General features: G+C 48.6%; 2 protein-coding genes across 3 annotated transcripts in view; one reads left to right on the top strand and one right to left on the bottom strand.

Annotated features, from left to right (window-relative positions):
* Positions 1 to 216: 216 nt before the first annotated feature.
* Positions 217 to 3,408, bottom strand: LOC115776643 (U3 small nucleolar RNA-associated protein 14 homolog A). The gene has a single exon (XM_030724367.1). The coding sequence runs from the start codon at positions 3,358 to 3,360 to the stop codon at positions 1,078 to 1,080; it is 2,283 nt and encodes a 760-aa protein (XP_030580227.1). The 5' UTR covers positions 3,361 to 3,408; the 3' UTR covers positions 217 to 1,077.
* Positions 3,409 to 3,565: 157 nt separating this feature from the next.
* ccdc93 (CCC complex scaffolding subunit CCDC93) overlaps positions 3,566 to 13,726 on the top strand; it is a 19,130-nt gene continuing 8,969 nt past the window's right edge. The window contains exons 1-12 of one of the 2 annotated variants that reach the window (XM_030724486.1): positions 3,566 to 3,979; positions 4,237 to 4,350; positions 5,915 to 6,009; positions 6,217 to 6,328; positions 6,719 to 6,817; positions 8,000 to 8,056; positions 8,150 to 8,250; positions 10,504 to 10,540; positions 10,621 to 10,719; positions 12,829 to 12,879; positions 13,085 to 13,171; positions 13,419 to 13,532. In XM_030724486.1, the coding sequence (XP_030580346.1) occupies positions 3,893 to 3,979; positions 4,237 to 4,350; positions 5,915 to 6,009; positions 6,217 to 6,328; positions 6,719 to 6,817; positions 8,000 to 8,056; positions 8,150 to 8,250; positions 10,504 to 10,540; positions 10,621 to 10,719; positions 12,829 to 12,879; positions 13,085 to 13,171; positions 13,419 to 13,532 (1,053 nt within the window). In that variant the 5' untranslated portion in view covers positions 3,566 to 3,892. Of the gene's footprint in view, positions 3,980 to 4,236; positions 4,351 to 5,914; positions 6,010 to 6,216; positions 6,329 to 6,718; positions 6,818 to 7,999; positions 8,057 to 8,149; positions 8,251 to 10,503; positions 10,541 to 10,620; positions 10,720 to 12,828; positions 12,880 to 13,084; positions 13,172 to 13,415; positions 13,533 to 13,726 lie in introns of both variants that reach the window. The other variant, XM_030724485.1, reaches the window with a different exon arrangement.

Consider the following 13,726-nt stretch of genomic DNA (forward strand, 5'->3'; position numbering starts at 1 on the left):
TTGTATGCTACTTTCTACTTAAATATATTTTACTGCTAATACTTAAGTAGGATTTATCCTGCAGCACTTTGACTTGTAACAGAGTATTTTTAGTAGTATGTTTTAGTACTTTTACCTTTGAATACTTCCAGCTGTGTAATGAAGAGCAGCTGCCCCACATGTTTAAATGAGCCCAGCCTTAAACATTTAAAATGATTTAACAATCTTGAGCTTTATTAGACATCATGTTGTAGATCATCATGGAGTTTACAGCCACAGCACGTTTTATACATGAAGTCTTTAGAGCCCAGGTTCAAAGGTCAGCACACAGAATCAGTGCAGGATGAATACCTGCCTCAGCGATGCAGTGAAGCAGTAAATACTCAGGAATGTAACATCATCTTTCCTTACACAGTATTCAGTGGCACAGTAACATGCTGCATTACAGAGTCTGTCTCTGGTAGCTGGCCCCTTCAGTCACTGCATACACCACTGTGAGCATCACTTTCTGTGGTTACATAAAGTTTGATTGTGGACATGTACCTAAAGATTAGATATGCAGACATTCCTGTACCACGAACACCGCCTCACACACACAGCAGGAGAAACAGGCCACCCCCCATCCCTGTGGAAAGCCCTCCCATCCCCACTAACATTATTTAGGGAGCCTGTTGCTCAGCCCATTTGTTGGGCCATGTTTTTGGAGCTGACATCGGTCTTTTTCCAGTTCTAAATTAGACGGCAGCAGAGGCGTCGTGCCGCACAACAAAATAACAAAGCATCGTTAGAATGCAGCAGTGCAGTTCCAGAAGTGTGACAGATGTTCTCCAACAAAACCAGACCTTCAGTCCTTCATGATGTATGACCTGTTTCAGCTACCATCAGCTTTGACCCTGAAACTGCATGTGGGCTCAGGATACTGGGCGGGAAACAGCAGCCACAACAATTTATTTCAGGTATTCTCCACTCATTTGACTTCACATTTGAGATTTTACTGTTTTTATCTCCACTTTATCAGCTCAACAGCCCAAGAAACATAAGAATGACAGAAATGTTAACAATATTACGGCTCAATTTGAAGCTGCTTTCATGAACAGCTCATTTCACCAATTTCAGCTCCTGAAGTCTGCTGTTTCCTGCCTGTTTCCTGTCCTTCACCAGCTCCTCCCGAGTCATGGGCTTGATGATGGCTCCCAGCCTGGTGACCACCTTGGGCTTGGTGACCTTTTTGACGGTGCACTCCGTGTTCCAGGTGCGGCCTAGTGGAGAGCGGATGGTGTTCTCGAATGTTGAGGGGCTCTCGAAGGGAAAGGGCAGGGTGTTCACCTGATGGAGGCTGATGGAGCTGTTCCTCTTCTCAGAGATAATGACACCTGGTAGATGCTGGTCTTTCCTGGGTGGGGGCGGGGCCGTCTTTATCCTGAACCTCCGGCTTTTTCTGCGCGACGGCTTGAGTCCTCCTCCCCCCCACTCACCCCACCCAGGCAGTGTCAGGTCCACTACCTTAGCCTTCCCTGCATCCTCCTGCTTCTTCTTGTCCTTGAGGAAGTCAGAGATGATGTCGTCTCCAGCGAAGGCCTCTTTAATGAGCCCCCTCTGATCCAGCTTTCCCACCGCGTCCTCGGTGTCCTCGACAGTGGGAGTGAAGGGAACCTGGATGGCTTGCGTGTCCTTGGTAAGAACTTGTTTCAGCTCGATCCCTTTCTTCACCTTCCTTGTTTTGCCTGCGTTCTGAAAGCTTTCTGTGGCTGGAGGATGCTGTAGCTTAACAGGTACTTTATCTGTGGTTTCCTCCTCCAGCTCCACCTCCTCCTGAGTGAGGAGCTCCACATCCTCCACATCCCTGATTCTGAGCCCCTCTTCCAGCTGGGCAGAGGTGTCAGTGTCAGCTGCTTGGTCAGCCTCTCCACAGCCCTCTGCTAGTCCTCTGAGGAGACCTGTGGCCTCTTTGTCAGATGCATCGTTGTCGTCATCCTCCTCCTCCTCCTCCTCCACCACCACCACCACCACCGGTATTGCAGCTGCAGTGTCAGCTTCCTGAGCCTGACGCAGTTTCCTCCTGCTATCAAATTCTCGGAGGAGCGCCTCTTCTTCTGTCTCTTCCACCTCCTCTTCCTCAGCTACATTTTCCTCTGCACTAACCGTCACGGTCACAGCATCACTTGTCTCCTCTGCAGGATCCTGAGAGAGCGTCCCGCTCAACCAAGGATTTGAAAAGTCCAGTCCTTGCTCTGCATCATTCACAAAGTCAGGCAGCACCTCTGCGTCACCTGCTCCCTCCTCCTCCTCCTCCTCCTCCTCCTCATTATTCAGTGAGGTCACGACCTTCTGGGTCAGGTTTTTGTTCACCTCGAGTTGCTGCTGAATGGCTGTGCGGGCCTCCTCATCATATTTGGCCATGATGGCCTTGGACTTGGCCCACTTGCCGCTGTTCTGGTGCTTTAGTGACATCCTCTCCTGCATCCTAGCCAGCTCCATCTTATTCAGCTCCTCTAGGGCAGCAGCTGGGTCTTTCTTCACCATTTCATCAAACTGCTTCAGGAAATCCTTGCGCTTTGCCTTGTTCTGCACTTTGTGGTATTTCTTGCTCTTGATCTTCCTCTGCCGCCTTGCCTTGGCCTCGTAGTAGGACTGCAGAGCTCGGGCCTTCTGCAGCTCTGCACGCCGGATCTTAGCTTCCTCCAGGCTCATCGCTTTCATGGAAGCCTCCTCGGTGGGGGTGAGAATGGGGTCATTAATGGGTTGTTTGTTGGCAGACAGGAGGCTGAAGACTTCTTGCTCAAGCGGAGTCTGAGCCTTCCAGCCCACCACCACCCTCTCCATGGGCTGGGGGCCGGAGGGCCCCTGGTTGAGGGGGAAGACCAGCTGCTCAGCCCTCTGATTCTGCGTGATGACACTATTCCAGTGGCTCACCTCTTTGGAAACCTTCTGAAAAGCCAGATCTCTCTGTATCCGCTCACTCTCCTGCTTGCTCAGGGGGCAGTCTATGGCCTTTCTGCTGTGCTCCATATTCTTAAGCCGCTTCTTGGTCTTGCCTGAGAGTCCGGGAGTTTTCGCCATGGAGCCTATCAGGTCCGACAGCTCAATTTTGTCGCCCTCCCCCTCCGCGTTGACCGTTAACTCCGACATCTGCACGGCCGCCTCGGACCTCTCCCCCAGAGTTTTTTTCCTCTTACCCCCGAGAGCGCTGATGGCCTCCAGCAGTTTTTGGCGTTTTCGCTCATCGTAGCCGTCCTCCTCCTCCTCACTGCTCATATCTGCGTCTGCTCCGACCAACTCGTCCTCCCCGCCGTCGTAGAGCATGTCTGGGTTCTCCGCGCTGCTCTGCTCCGCTGTTTTCACGTTCTTTGTTTTCGCTTTCTTCTTAGAAACTTTAGCCATGCTGAAGCTCCGCCGGACCTCACTCTCACTGTACACACGTGTGCCGCAAACACGGTCGCTGTCGCAAAATTGTTGACGCAACGTGAGCAACACTGTCGCGAAATCTCTATTTCCCACAAACCGTCTAATGAATTTAATATGAAAGAAAGAGGGGGCAGCGTTCTTGTAAATGCAGCGGAAATATGTTCAAGTTCTCCACTTGTTTTAATATGTTTAGGAGTTCATAATGATTCTATAACGGGACATTCACAGCAGTGTTTAGAGGCCCACTGTGGGTTTTAAACGTCGTCTTTTTGCCGTGACTCCGGTGGGGAGAAAGGATGGGTGTGGAAGTAGACACACGTGACCGAGCAGTGCCAGCCTGAGCTGTCGGGATCCGCGGAGGCTTCGTTGCCTTTGAACCACTTTATTAAACTTTATTATCCGACTGCTGAGCCGCTGTGCACTCCAAACCTTTTTCGCGTCATTCAGACGCTTTTATTTCCTGTCATATGCTTCGGTCACGTGACTGCCATCGACCGTACAGTCCAACATGGCGGTGGCTACATCTGTTTTCCACAGAGTGAGAACCGGGTCGAAAATAGGCGCTCAGTACGACCAAGACGGCAACCTGATCCAGGTACGGAGCAGTTTGATCGGCCTTCAGCGCTGCTGTGTGGCGCTTTCACAGCGTCGCTCTGCGGACGCAGGTCAGCTAGAGCTAACACTGAGGCTAAGCTAGCTTGTTACGTGTAAACTGTGCCAGTAGTACTTTTAGCAAGTTTCAGAAAATGGAAGAATATGGATGAAGATCTGATAGCAGACGGGTTCTAATGCGGCAGGAAGGCAAGGCTGTCCTCAGCCATATGTGAGCTGTGACGTGTTTGTGGCCTGCAGGTGGAAAGCCGGGAGGATGAGGAGCAGAGCGTGAAGCTGGCGGAGATCCTGGAGCTCCTGCTGGCAGCGGGGTACTTCCGAGCCCGGATCAAAGGCCTGTCACCTTTCGATAAGGTACGTACCGAGTTTGTTCCGGCTTTCTCGGTGTGCTGCTCCCTCCATACTCATGTTACTTCCGTTTATTTTGTCACTATAACGTCTAATCACAACATAGTTTCTCTCTTTCTCCTGAGCGGCTATGCTACTCCCGGAGCTCTGCTCTCGCCCAGCTTTTGCCTTTCCTCAGGCGTCTCAGTGTGGTCACTGACCCAGCAATCCTCACTGCGTCCTCTTTCTGTCTGCTCTCTGGTTTGAGCAGATTCATGCAGATAAGAGATGCTGGTTCAGTGCTTCTGCTGTTTCTTCCTCCAGTAATGGTTTGGTTTCTCTGGAACCTTTGTGAGGCCTTTACAGTGCAAAGTGTCCCAAGATGACTTGTGTTGTGAACTTGTGCTAAAATGGATATAGATATAATAGATAAAATGAACTGAGCACACAGGTATTGTAATAGTATTTATGTGCACAGGCAGTGAGAAAGGAGAGCAGAGGTGTTCAGTGCATCCTGGGAGATCCCAGAAGCACTGAGCTGCAGAAAGGGGCTTCTCATAGTTTTGATCCCTCAGTGCCACTTTAGGGAGCAAGCATAGAACTCGTTACACAGTCAGCACACAGTATTGTACACAAAACAGAGGGTTTCAAATCACAAAGGTGTGATTGAAGTGAACCTTTCAGCTTTAGTTCAGGTGCTTTAACACACCTGCCTTCATCAGTATGTTAATATTTAGAACAAGGTGAAAACCACTGGTTACACCTGAGGAGAGCAGGAAGGTCAGATTAGACTTTGAGAGAAAACCTCTAAAAGAGTTTGCACAGTGGAGAAGGAAGAGAATCTGAAAGATGCCACATCATCTGTCAGACGTGGTGGTGGCAGTGTTATTGCATGTGCATGTATGGCTGTCAGTGGAATGAAGTTTGTGTTTATTGATGATGTGACTGCTGATAGAACTGATCAGATGGCACATCGTCTGTCTTCATTCTGCTGAAGACTAAAAGCAGCAGTTGAAGGTGGCTGCAGTAACGGCCTGGCAGAGCGCCTCAGGACAGGAGCAGCATTTGGTGATGTCTGTGGGTTCTTGACTTCAGGCAGGATTCAAAACAGTCCTTCGATTTAAAGTGAAGTTAGTTTGTTCAGTTACTTCAGAGCTTCTGAAATGTGGAGCCTGTATAACCCCCCCGTGCAGCTGAAAGGAGCTTAGAAGAAGAACAACAACTTTGTCACATGCAGTGAAATTCAGTCTGTGCATTTAACCCACCACACATGCAGTATGTAGCGCACACGCAGCACATGTGGAGCAGGGGGCAGCTAGAAAGCACCCAGGGAGCAACCTGGGGGGGTTAGGGGCAATTGCTCAAGGGCCCACAGTGACGCCAGTCCATGGACTTGAACCAGAGTCCTCTCGGTGATAAACCCTCTTCTTCTCCTCTTGTATATAGGCTCATTTAGCTTAGATCTGATATGGCTGTCTGTGCATATACACAGCTGTTAATCTAAGTGTGGGAGACATGTTGTGAATCTGTTAACAGGAGTACTTCCTGTACATCTAACTGTGAGAACCTCAGCTCCTGTTCTCCTTTACAGGTGGTTGGCGGTATGACCTGGTGCATCACCACGTGTAACTTCGACATCGACGTGGATCTTCTTTTCCAAGAAAACTCAACCATTGGACAGAAAATGTGAGTGCTCTTCCATCTGGCGGATTTTTCTCCAGGCTGCTCCTCGTGAATAAATATGTGCCGACGCCGCCTGAGAACCATGTTTGAACCCAGTTAACAACGAATCAGAGAGCGGCCTGGATGGAGAATTCCCTCAGATATTCTGCTTCCATGCTTTCCTTTTTCCTTTGCTGGCTTTGATTCTAAGTGCTGTCTGTTTCCTCGCAGAGCCTTGACAGAGAAAATAGTTTCTGTTCTTCCAAAGATGAAGTGTCCTCACCGCCTGGAACCCCATCAGATCCAAGGCTTGGATTTTATCCACATTTTCCCAGTCGTTCAGGTATACAGAGAATTCACCCAAGCTGGCTCTTTGTGTAATGGTTCTGGAGAAAGTGCTAATGATAACGTGTTAAAAAGTTTCCCTGTGTTGACTGCTGTAGGGGGCAGGTGGTCAGCCCCCACATGCTTACCCGCCTGCAGTGCTGACACTCCCATCATCCTTTGTGTTTGTTCCCCTGGTTGGCGTGTGTTGGTCGTTACAGAATACAGAACACTGATGTGTTGCTTGTGACTGGAAGAGTGTGAGCAGCGTTTGTATTAGCTGATGAGGTCTGACTGCTGCTCGTCACTGTAATGCTTCAGCATCAGGTCCAAACCAGGAGAGTGTGCCTGTCAGTCTGTTTCTGCTGCTTCCTTCCTGTGTCTGATCAGCTGTGTTGTCTCGTGCCAGTGGCTGGTGAAGCGAGCCATAGAGACGAGAGAGGAGATGGGAGATTATGTGAGAGCCTACTCCATTTCTCAGTTCCAGAAGACCCACAGCCTCCCCGAGGTAACAGAGGACCCGGGCATCGACACACTGGACACATCTTTATATATGAAACTGACAAATACAGATTTTAGTTGTTGATGACCTTAGCTGCAGAGCAGAGGTTCAGCATGTTGAGACTTTTACACAGCCCTCCTGATGTCTGCATGCAGGCTGTATAATAATGATAAAGGTTCATTACCAGTTAGTTCTATAAGATATTTAAGTCCAGCTACAAATGTGAAACAGATCGAAGAATTTTCTTCAAAGTTGCCAATTTTTAAAGAAGTCGTGACAATAAGAGGCTGCAGCCGTAACAATGGGACACTGAGTGTGTTGTTGATGTGTGCAGAGATCAAGCACACCCTACAGCTCTGACTTCACTGCTGGCTGGGCTTACTCTCATGCTCTTCTTCTTTGGCCGCTCCCTTCAGAGTCTCCACACCGGATCACCTTCCTCCATCTCACCCTGTCCCTGCATCCTCCTCTGTCACACCCACCCTCTGCATGTCCTCCATCACTGCATCCATGAACCAGCTCAGCCCTGCCCCTCTGACTCTGTCTCCAGCCTGCTCGACCTGAGCTGCCCCTCTGATGTATTCGTTTCTAACCCCATCCCTCCTGCTCACTCACCACCAGCCTCCTGTCTTTGTTTCAGAGCCACTGTCCCCAAACCATCACAGCAGGTCTCCATCTGGAAACCTTCCCTTTCACGCTTGCTGCTCTCCTTCTGTCAGACATCACCCCTGACCCTCGTCTCCACCCACTCCACCCTGCTGCACCCTCTTCTTCACCTCTCTTTTACGCTGTCTGTTGCTTTGAATGGTTGGTATTTAAACTGTGCCTTCATTTCCTCTGCTCCCTGCATGTTCTCCCTCTCATTCACACACGTTTCTGTCTCGTGTCTATTGACTTTAAATCTTCTTCTCTCCAGAGCATACCTCCATCTCTCCAAGCACTCCTCCACCTGCACCCTGAGCTCACTACATTGTTGTGCTTATTCTCATATTTAACTTAGAAGAAATGATAGTTGTAGGGAGGAGTAACAATACAGAAAAGCACAGCAGGAGTTCCTGTGAGGCTAGCACAGTCAGAGTGTTTGTCAGTACAGTGAGAGAGCCGTGTTTTCAAGGCTGTGGTACAGTGTTAGCAGGCTACGTGAACTGTGCTGTGAGTAAGAGGTGATGTTCACGTGTACTGTGACAGGATGAAGAGCTCCTCCAGAGGAAAGACAAGGCAGTGAGGGCAGTCCTGGAGGTGCTGGTGAGTTGCCACATGAACAGTAAACCTTCCTGCTTAATCAACAGTCAAGTCACAGGTAAATTATTTAGACACTGTTTGGGTTCATTCTTCCAGGAAGTGTACAAACCCCAGAGGAAATACAAGAGGCAGAAGAATGCAGAGGAGCTGCTGGATGAGGAGTCCAGGGTTCACTCCACTCTGCTGGAATATGGGAGGTGAGCCTCCACAGCAGGGACGTGTCACCTTCACTGTGTCTTTGCCAAAGTGCCTCTCAGTCATTACTCTCATTTCTTTGTATTTCCATGTTGAAACCACACACTTTGTGTTGTGTGAAGTCATCCTGTCATTTCTGTTTACAGCTGTTTATAGACTGACTTCATACAGTAACACGTTAGAGCTCAGGTTCCATCCTGCTGCTGGACTGTTCCTGAAAGCAGTCATCACCCACTTAGAAATTCAGTGCATTTAAAACTGCAGCTCATTTCTGTACACCAGAGGTTTGAGCTGTGGGCGGGAGCAGCTTGAAAAGACTAGATATAGTCCAGCCTAAATCTGCTGGAGCCTAGAAAGTAATCTACACTAAGGTCTGGGTGAGGTGTTCGCAATGAAAGGACGCTGCACCCTTTCACGTCTGTCACATGTGCTCAGGGTGAACCTGCTCTCATATAAAACAGCACAGGGCTCCAGTGGTGGACCTGCTGATTCTGGTATTCTATGGTAAATGCCAATCAGGCTCCACGGTGCCGGGCAGTGAGCACAGCGCCCACTAGAGGACATCGGGCCCTCAGGCCACCCTCATGAAGTCTGTTTCTGATTGTTTGGTCACAGACGTTTATACCAGTTTGGGATCATTTTGTAGCTCTGCAGAGCTCATCCTGTTCCTCCTGCACAAAGGAGCAGATCCCGGTCCTGCCGATGGGTTCAGGACCTTCTGCGGCCCTGTCCAGCTCTCCTAGAGTAACTGCCTGTCTGCTGGAGTCTCCTCCATGCTCTGAGACTGTGCTGGGAGTGCAGTCAGACAGTGATTTAGGGGGTGCTTGATTTGCTTTTGCTGTATTGGCAAAACGTGGATTTTCAATATCGTTTGATCATATTTAAGCCAAATTTGATCAATTGTGCAGCTTTATTTGGTTCCTTATTCCTTATTTATCTAATGAGCTAATGAGCTGAGTGTCTGTGTAGGTGTAGGCTGAGGAGTGCTCCAAATTTAAATATTTTTTATGTTCTCAGTGATGTCACAGTGGGTGGATATCCCTGTAAGTTCATCCACCTGCTGCTCAGATCGTTAGTAAGGGAGGGGGAGAGAACTGAAGGGGCTCGTCTCAGGGGGTGCACGCGGGGACTGCATCAAGGCCCAGTATGAGATTATTATAATACTTTCAGTTCCATAAAGGTTTATTTTCCAAACAGTGGATGATGATCCGTTTCTAGCAGAAACCTCTTTGCTGTGTGCAGTTCCAGACCTTCAGGCTGTAGTCTCAGTGGTCTGTGTTTGAATGCTGTGTAAACTGATTCATGCAGTCGTGTCCAAGAGTAAAAGGATGGAGCTGGAAGTGATCAGCACAGAGTCCCTGACATGTCTATCCTTGTATCCCTGCTTTGAGCAGGATAATGCACCATGTGTGGCTGTGACGCTGACACTCAAATGGCCTTCAAGTCACTGCATCTGAGCCAATAGTGCAACTTTGGGACGAGGTGGGATCACAGGTGTGCAGAAACAACGTGCTGTAAACATGTCAGTATGCAGCAGAGTCTGTGGGGCCGGTCAGTGTGTGGGCCACACAGTTGAGGCCGTCCTATCAGGGTGTATGTAATGGAGCGGCCAGTGGCTGTATAAGCATGAAAAGCCGTTTTGTGTGTCAGGTCAGACACTCTTTATGTCATCGGCTTATTTTGTGTCTTGCTGCTACAATCAGATCTTCATGTGTGCTTCCTGCCAGTGCAGCAGAGTCTGAGCTTTACATGGATACGACTCATCCTGAGAGCCTCGTTTTCATGCTGTGACAAACTCCACTCAAAGCTGCACTATTGTGAGACTTACACAATCTTCCACAGTGTTCAGTTTGTCGTCTGACTCGTTGTTTTTCATCCATCCATCCCTGTCATCCTCTGTGCTAGAATGCCAGATTTCCTGCTGTAAGTACTGTGTGACTGTGTGAAGTGGTTCCTTCCTTTTCCTGCCATCGTCCACTCACAGCTCCGTGTGTTGTGGTTCAGTATGTTGGTCAGAGAATGCAAACAGTGCACAGTTGTGTGTTTGGGCATGATGGATGCAAACTGTGGTGCTGCTTCAGTGCACTTTTTTATTTGATTAAACAGACACTGCAGTTCGTCCAGCTGCTGGACTCAGGCCCTTTTGTTGTGCTGTATGTTTATGGCATGATATATTTCAGCTTTATTTGGGGTTGTAAACAGGACCCTGTACTCTGTTCCAGTCTTTAGTAATATCTCATACTTCTTTTTTCCAGGCGATATGGATTCAGCAAGCAGTCTAAACAAGACAGGGTAGGTGTGTGAGGGGTTGGAGTAGCAGCTTGGTAGGCTGCTCTGTGGTCTGCAGTGATTAAATGCTCCCATTCTTTCAGGTCGATGAGGGGAAAGCTTCACTGACCGGCGGCTCTCAGGCAGAGTCTCCTGGGATGTCTGAGGCGGTGGATGAAGATGATCTGCAGGCAGCAGAGGAGGTGAGCGCTTTATTTACTGAGCATTTTATACGTGGAAGGCAGAAGGACACACTGAGCATATCGTCACCATATCACGATCCATATTACTGTAATTACACCACAGTTTGTCCTATCAGGAAAAACTCAAACAGTTTCTGACAGCTGAGAAACTGCACTTCACTCAACAGAGGGCAGGACACCTGAAACATGTCGCGTCTGTGACGACACGGTCGCTGTTAAAGGGTTTTAAAGATTCAGTTTGATTCTGCCTTATTTATGTGGTGCCACATCACAACAGTACAGTAAGGAGAAGACCCAGGCAAGCTCTCAGCTCCTGCTGCAGAACCAGGCTCAGCCGTGTGGGGAAAGGGAAGACCACAGTGGAGCACAGGGAGACACGAGAGAACCCAGACCTGATGCATTGTAGTGCGTCTTACTGAAACTGGACTAAATACTTAATGCTTTAGACACACCCCAGGACCCACCTCAGGAAATCACGTGTCCACACCGGGGACTGCGTGCAGAGGGTCTCTGACTCTAAATTTGTGGGTCTGCACATGGATGATGACCTAACCTGGAAAACCAACACCACTGCACGGATCAACAAGGCACAGCAGCAGCTCCACTTCCTGAGGCTCTGAAAAACAATAACCCCGGAGCACATACAGATGTGTGGAGCTGCACTCCAGAGGGTCAGGCATGCCTCCCTTCAACCTGTGCAGTGCCCAACCAGGACTCAATACTCTTAAGCTGTAAACAACAAATCAATAATGACTCGAGAGAGAAATAAATATCTATTTTTTATTGTTTTATACTGTTTATTCATCAGAAATTCTCATTGATGTACACAGAATACAAGTTCAATAGGATGGGTTGTGTTCTTTGCACTGAATGAGATTCTGTATAATTTTGTGTTTTGGGCATGATGACAATAGATTGTGAAGGTGAGGCAGGCTAAAAGATCTCAAACAGCAACACATCGTTGTGAAGACTCTCTGACGTCAGTCTGGAAACAGTTGCAGAGCCATTTCTAGACTTTGGGAACCCAGAACAGCATCTAAAGAACTGCAGGCTCATTTGGCTCAGTTAAGGTCAGAGTTCATGATTTAATAATCAGAAAGAGGCAAAGATGGCTCCATGGGAGAGCTCCAAGGAGAAAAGAACTCACAAACATCTGGATGATCCTCGAGACTTTGGGAAATCATTCTTTGACAAAAGCGGAACCTTTGGAAGGTCTGAGTCCTGTTACATCTGCACCAACTAACACAGCATTTCATAAAGAGCCAGAGGAGGTTCTGCTGGTGTGATGGAACCATGAAAGTCCTGAAGGCCATCAGTTCATGTCCTGAAGCTCAAGAGCACTCGGGTTATGCAGCAGGACAGTGATCTGAAAGCAGAAGTCCACCTGTGAACGCTCAGAATCACAGTGAAGGTTTGGGAGTGGCCGTGAACGCCCTCCAGGGTGGCTCAGTGAAACCATTCTGCCACAGTGATGTGAAGACTCACTGAACCTTAGCACCAACTCCTGATTGCAGCTCTTGCTGCCAAAGGAGGCGCAACCAGTTACTAGATTTGGGGGGGGTGGATAGCTTTTTTCCATTAATAAATGAAATCATCGTTTAAAGAGTGCGTTTTGTATTTACTCAGCATTCACCCAGCGACCTGAAACATGACAGAAATGAATCAGGCAGGGCCCAGACTTTTCTGGCAGCAAGTTTGTATTCATTAGTCAACAAACAGCAGTTAGTGGGAGCTTTTAAGGTGGAATGTTTCTCTGCAGGTTAGTCAGTGCGTGGATGTAATGTCTTTAGTGATGGGTGGACTGTCTAAGGTGGTCTAATCCAACCCCCCGTACCCCCGTACCCCCGTACCTCTGTGCTCTCCATCATTTTCTAATAGTAATATCATAACTGTTGAGTTCATTACTCAAAGCATCTCTGGCTTTCAGTACCAGGTTCAGTACAGGTGCTGACACAAAGCCAGCTCAGCTCTGCTGTCACTGAAGCTCAGAGCTAACTTGACCCCCCCCATCGTTGACTTTGAACCCTGTGAGAGAGGCTGTGTGTCCATGTTGAAATACTAAAATAAGACCATCACATGTTCAACACATCTGTTTGTTTGTTTTTCTAGATGAGAATTAAAATGTTGATGACCAACATGGCTGCCATGGCAACAGAGGAGGTATGTAAATCTATGTTAGCTGTAGTTGATGTCTCACTCTGCTTACATACAGGAGGCTGAACAGCATTTCCATGTAGATAATACCTGTAGGATTAGAGGAGCCAGACATGGACTAGTCAGATATTCACTGACTGTGTGTGTGTGTGTGTGTGTGTGGGTGTGTGGGTGTGTGTGTGTGTGTGTGTGTGTGTGTGCGTGTGTGCAGGGGAAGCTGACAGCGAGTGCAGTGGGTCAGCTGGTGGGACTGCAGTCTGAAGAGATCAAGCAGTTTGCCTCTGAGTATGCTGAGAAGGTGAGCGTCTCCGTTAGCTGTCAGTTACTGTGTCGTGGGCGGGGTCGAGCCTTCTAATGCAGTTCCTCTTAAACACCTTCTGTATATTAAGATTGTGTATTAACAGCTTTTTAAAGCACCACTAACCAAGACTCTGAGCTATATTTCTGGCTGATGGCGGCCCTGAGCGTGGGTCACATCTTCATGTTAACGTTGTTCTGAGCGTTGCCTCGCAGACTGACGTGTGCTCCTGATGTCCCTGCAGCAGCTGGAGCTGTCCTCAGAGGAGCACTCGGAGCGTTACGGCCCGCTGCAGCAGCACCGCAGGGCGATCGCCTCAGTTAACAAACAGATCCAGCAGAAGACTAAAGAGCTGAAGGAGGTCTGTACGTCACTGTCATTGAATGCAAAGTCCACACAGAGCACGTGCGGTCCTCGACCGTCCAACGCTTCATTACAGGCTTTTTTAAACATAATCAGTCCTGGACTCACAGCTGCAGCTGATGCTGCCATTGTGGAGCAAGTTCTTCATCCTAACTTTAGCAGAAGTCATCATAGTACAGCTAAAGTGTCACA

The sequence above is a fragment of the Archocentrus centrarchus genome, unplaced genomic scaffold, assembly GCF_007364275.1.
Source record: "Archocentrus centrarchus isolate MPI-CPG fArcCen1 unplaced genomic scaffold, fArcCen1 scaffold_36_ctg1, whole genome shotgun sequence".
NCBI lineage: Eukaryota > Metazoa > Chordata > Actinopteri > Cichliformes > Cichlidae > Archocentrus > Archocentrus centrarchus.

What these genes read in the sequence shown, in the direction of transcription:
- LOC115776643 (XM_030724367.1), bottom strand. Translation starts at nt 3,360, where the DNA reads ATGGCTAAAGTTTCTAAGAAGAAAGCGAAAACAAAGAACGTGAAAACA.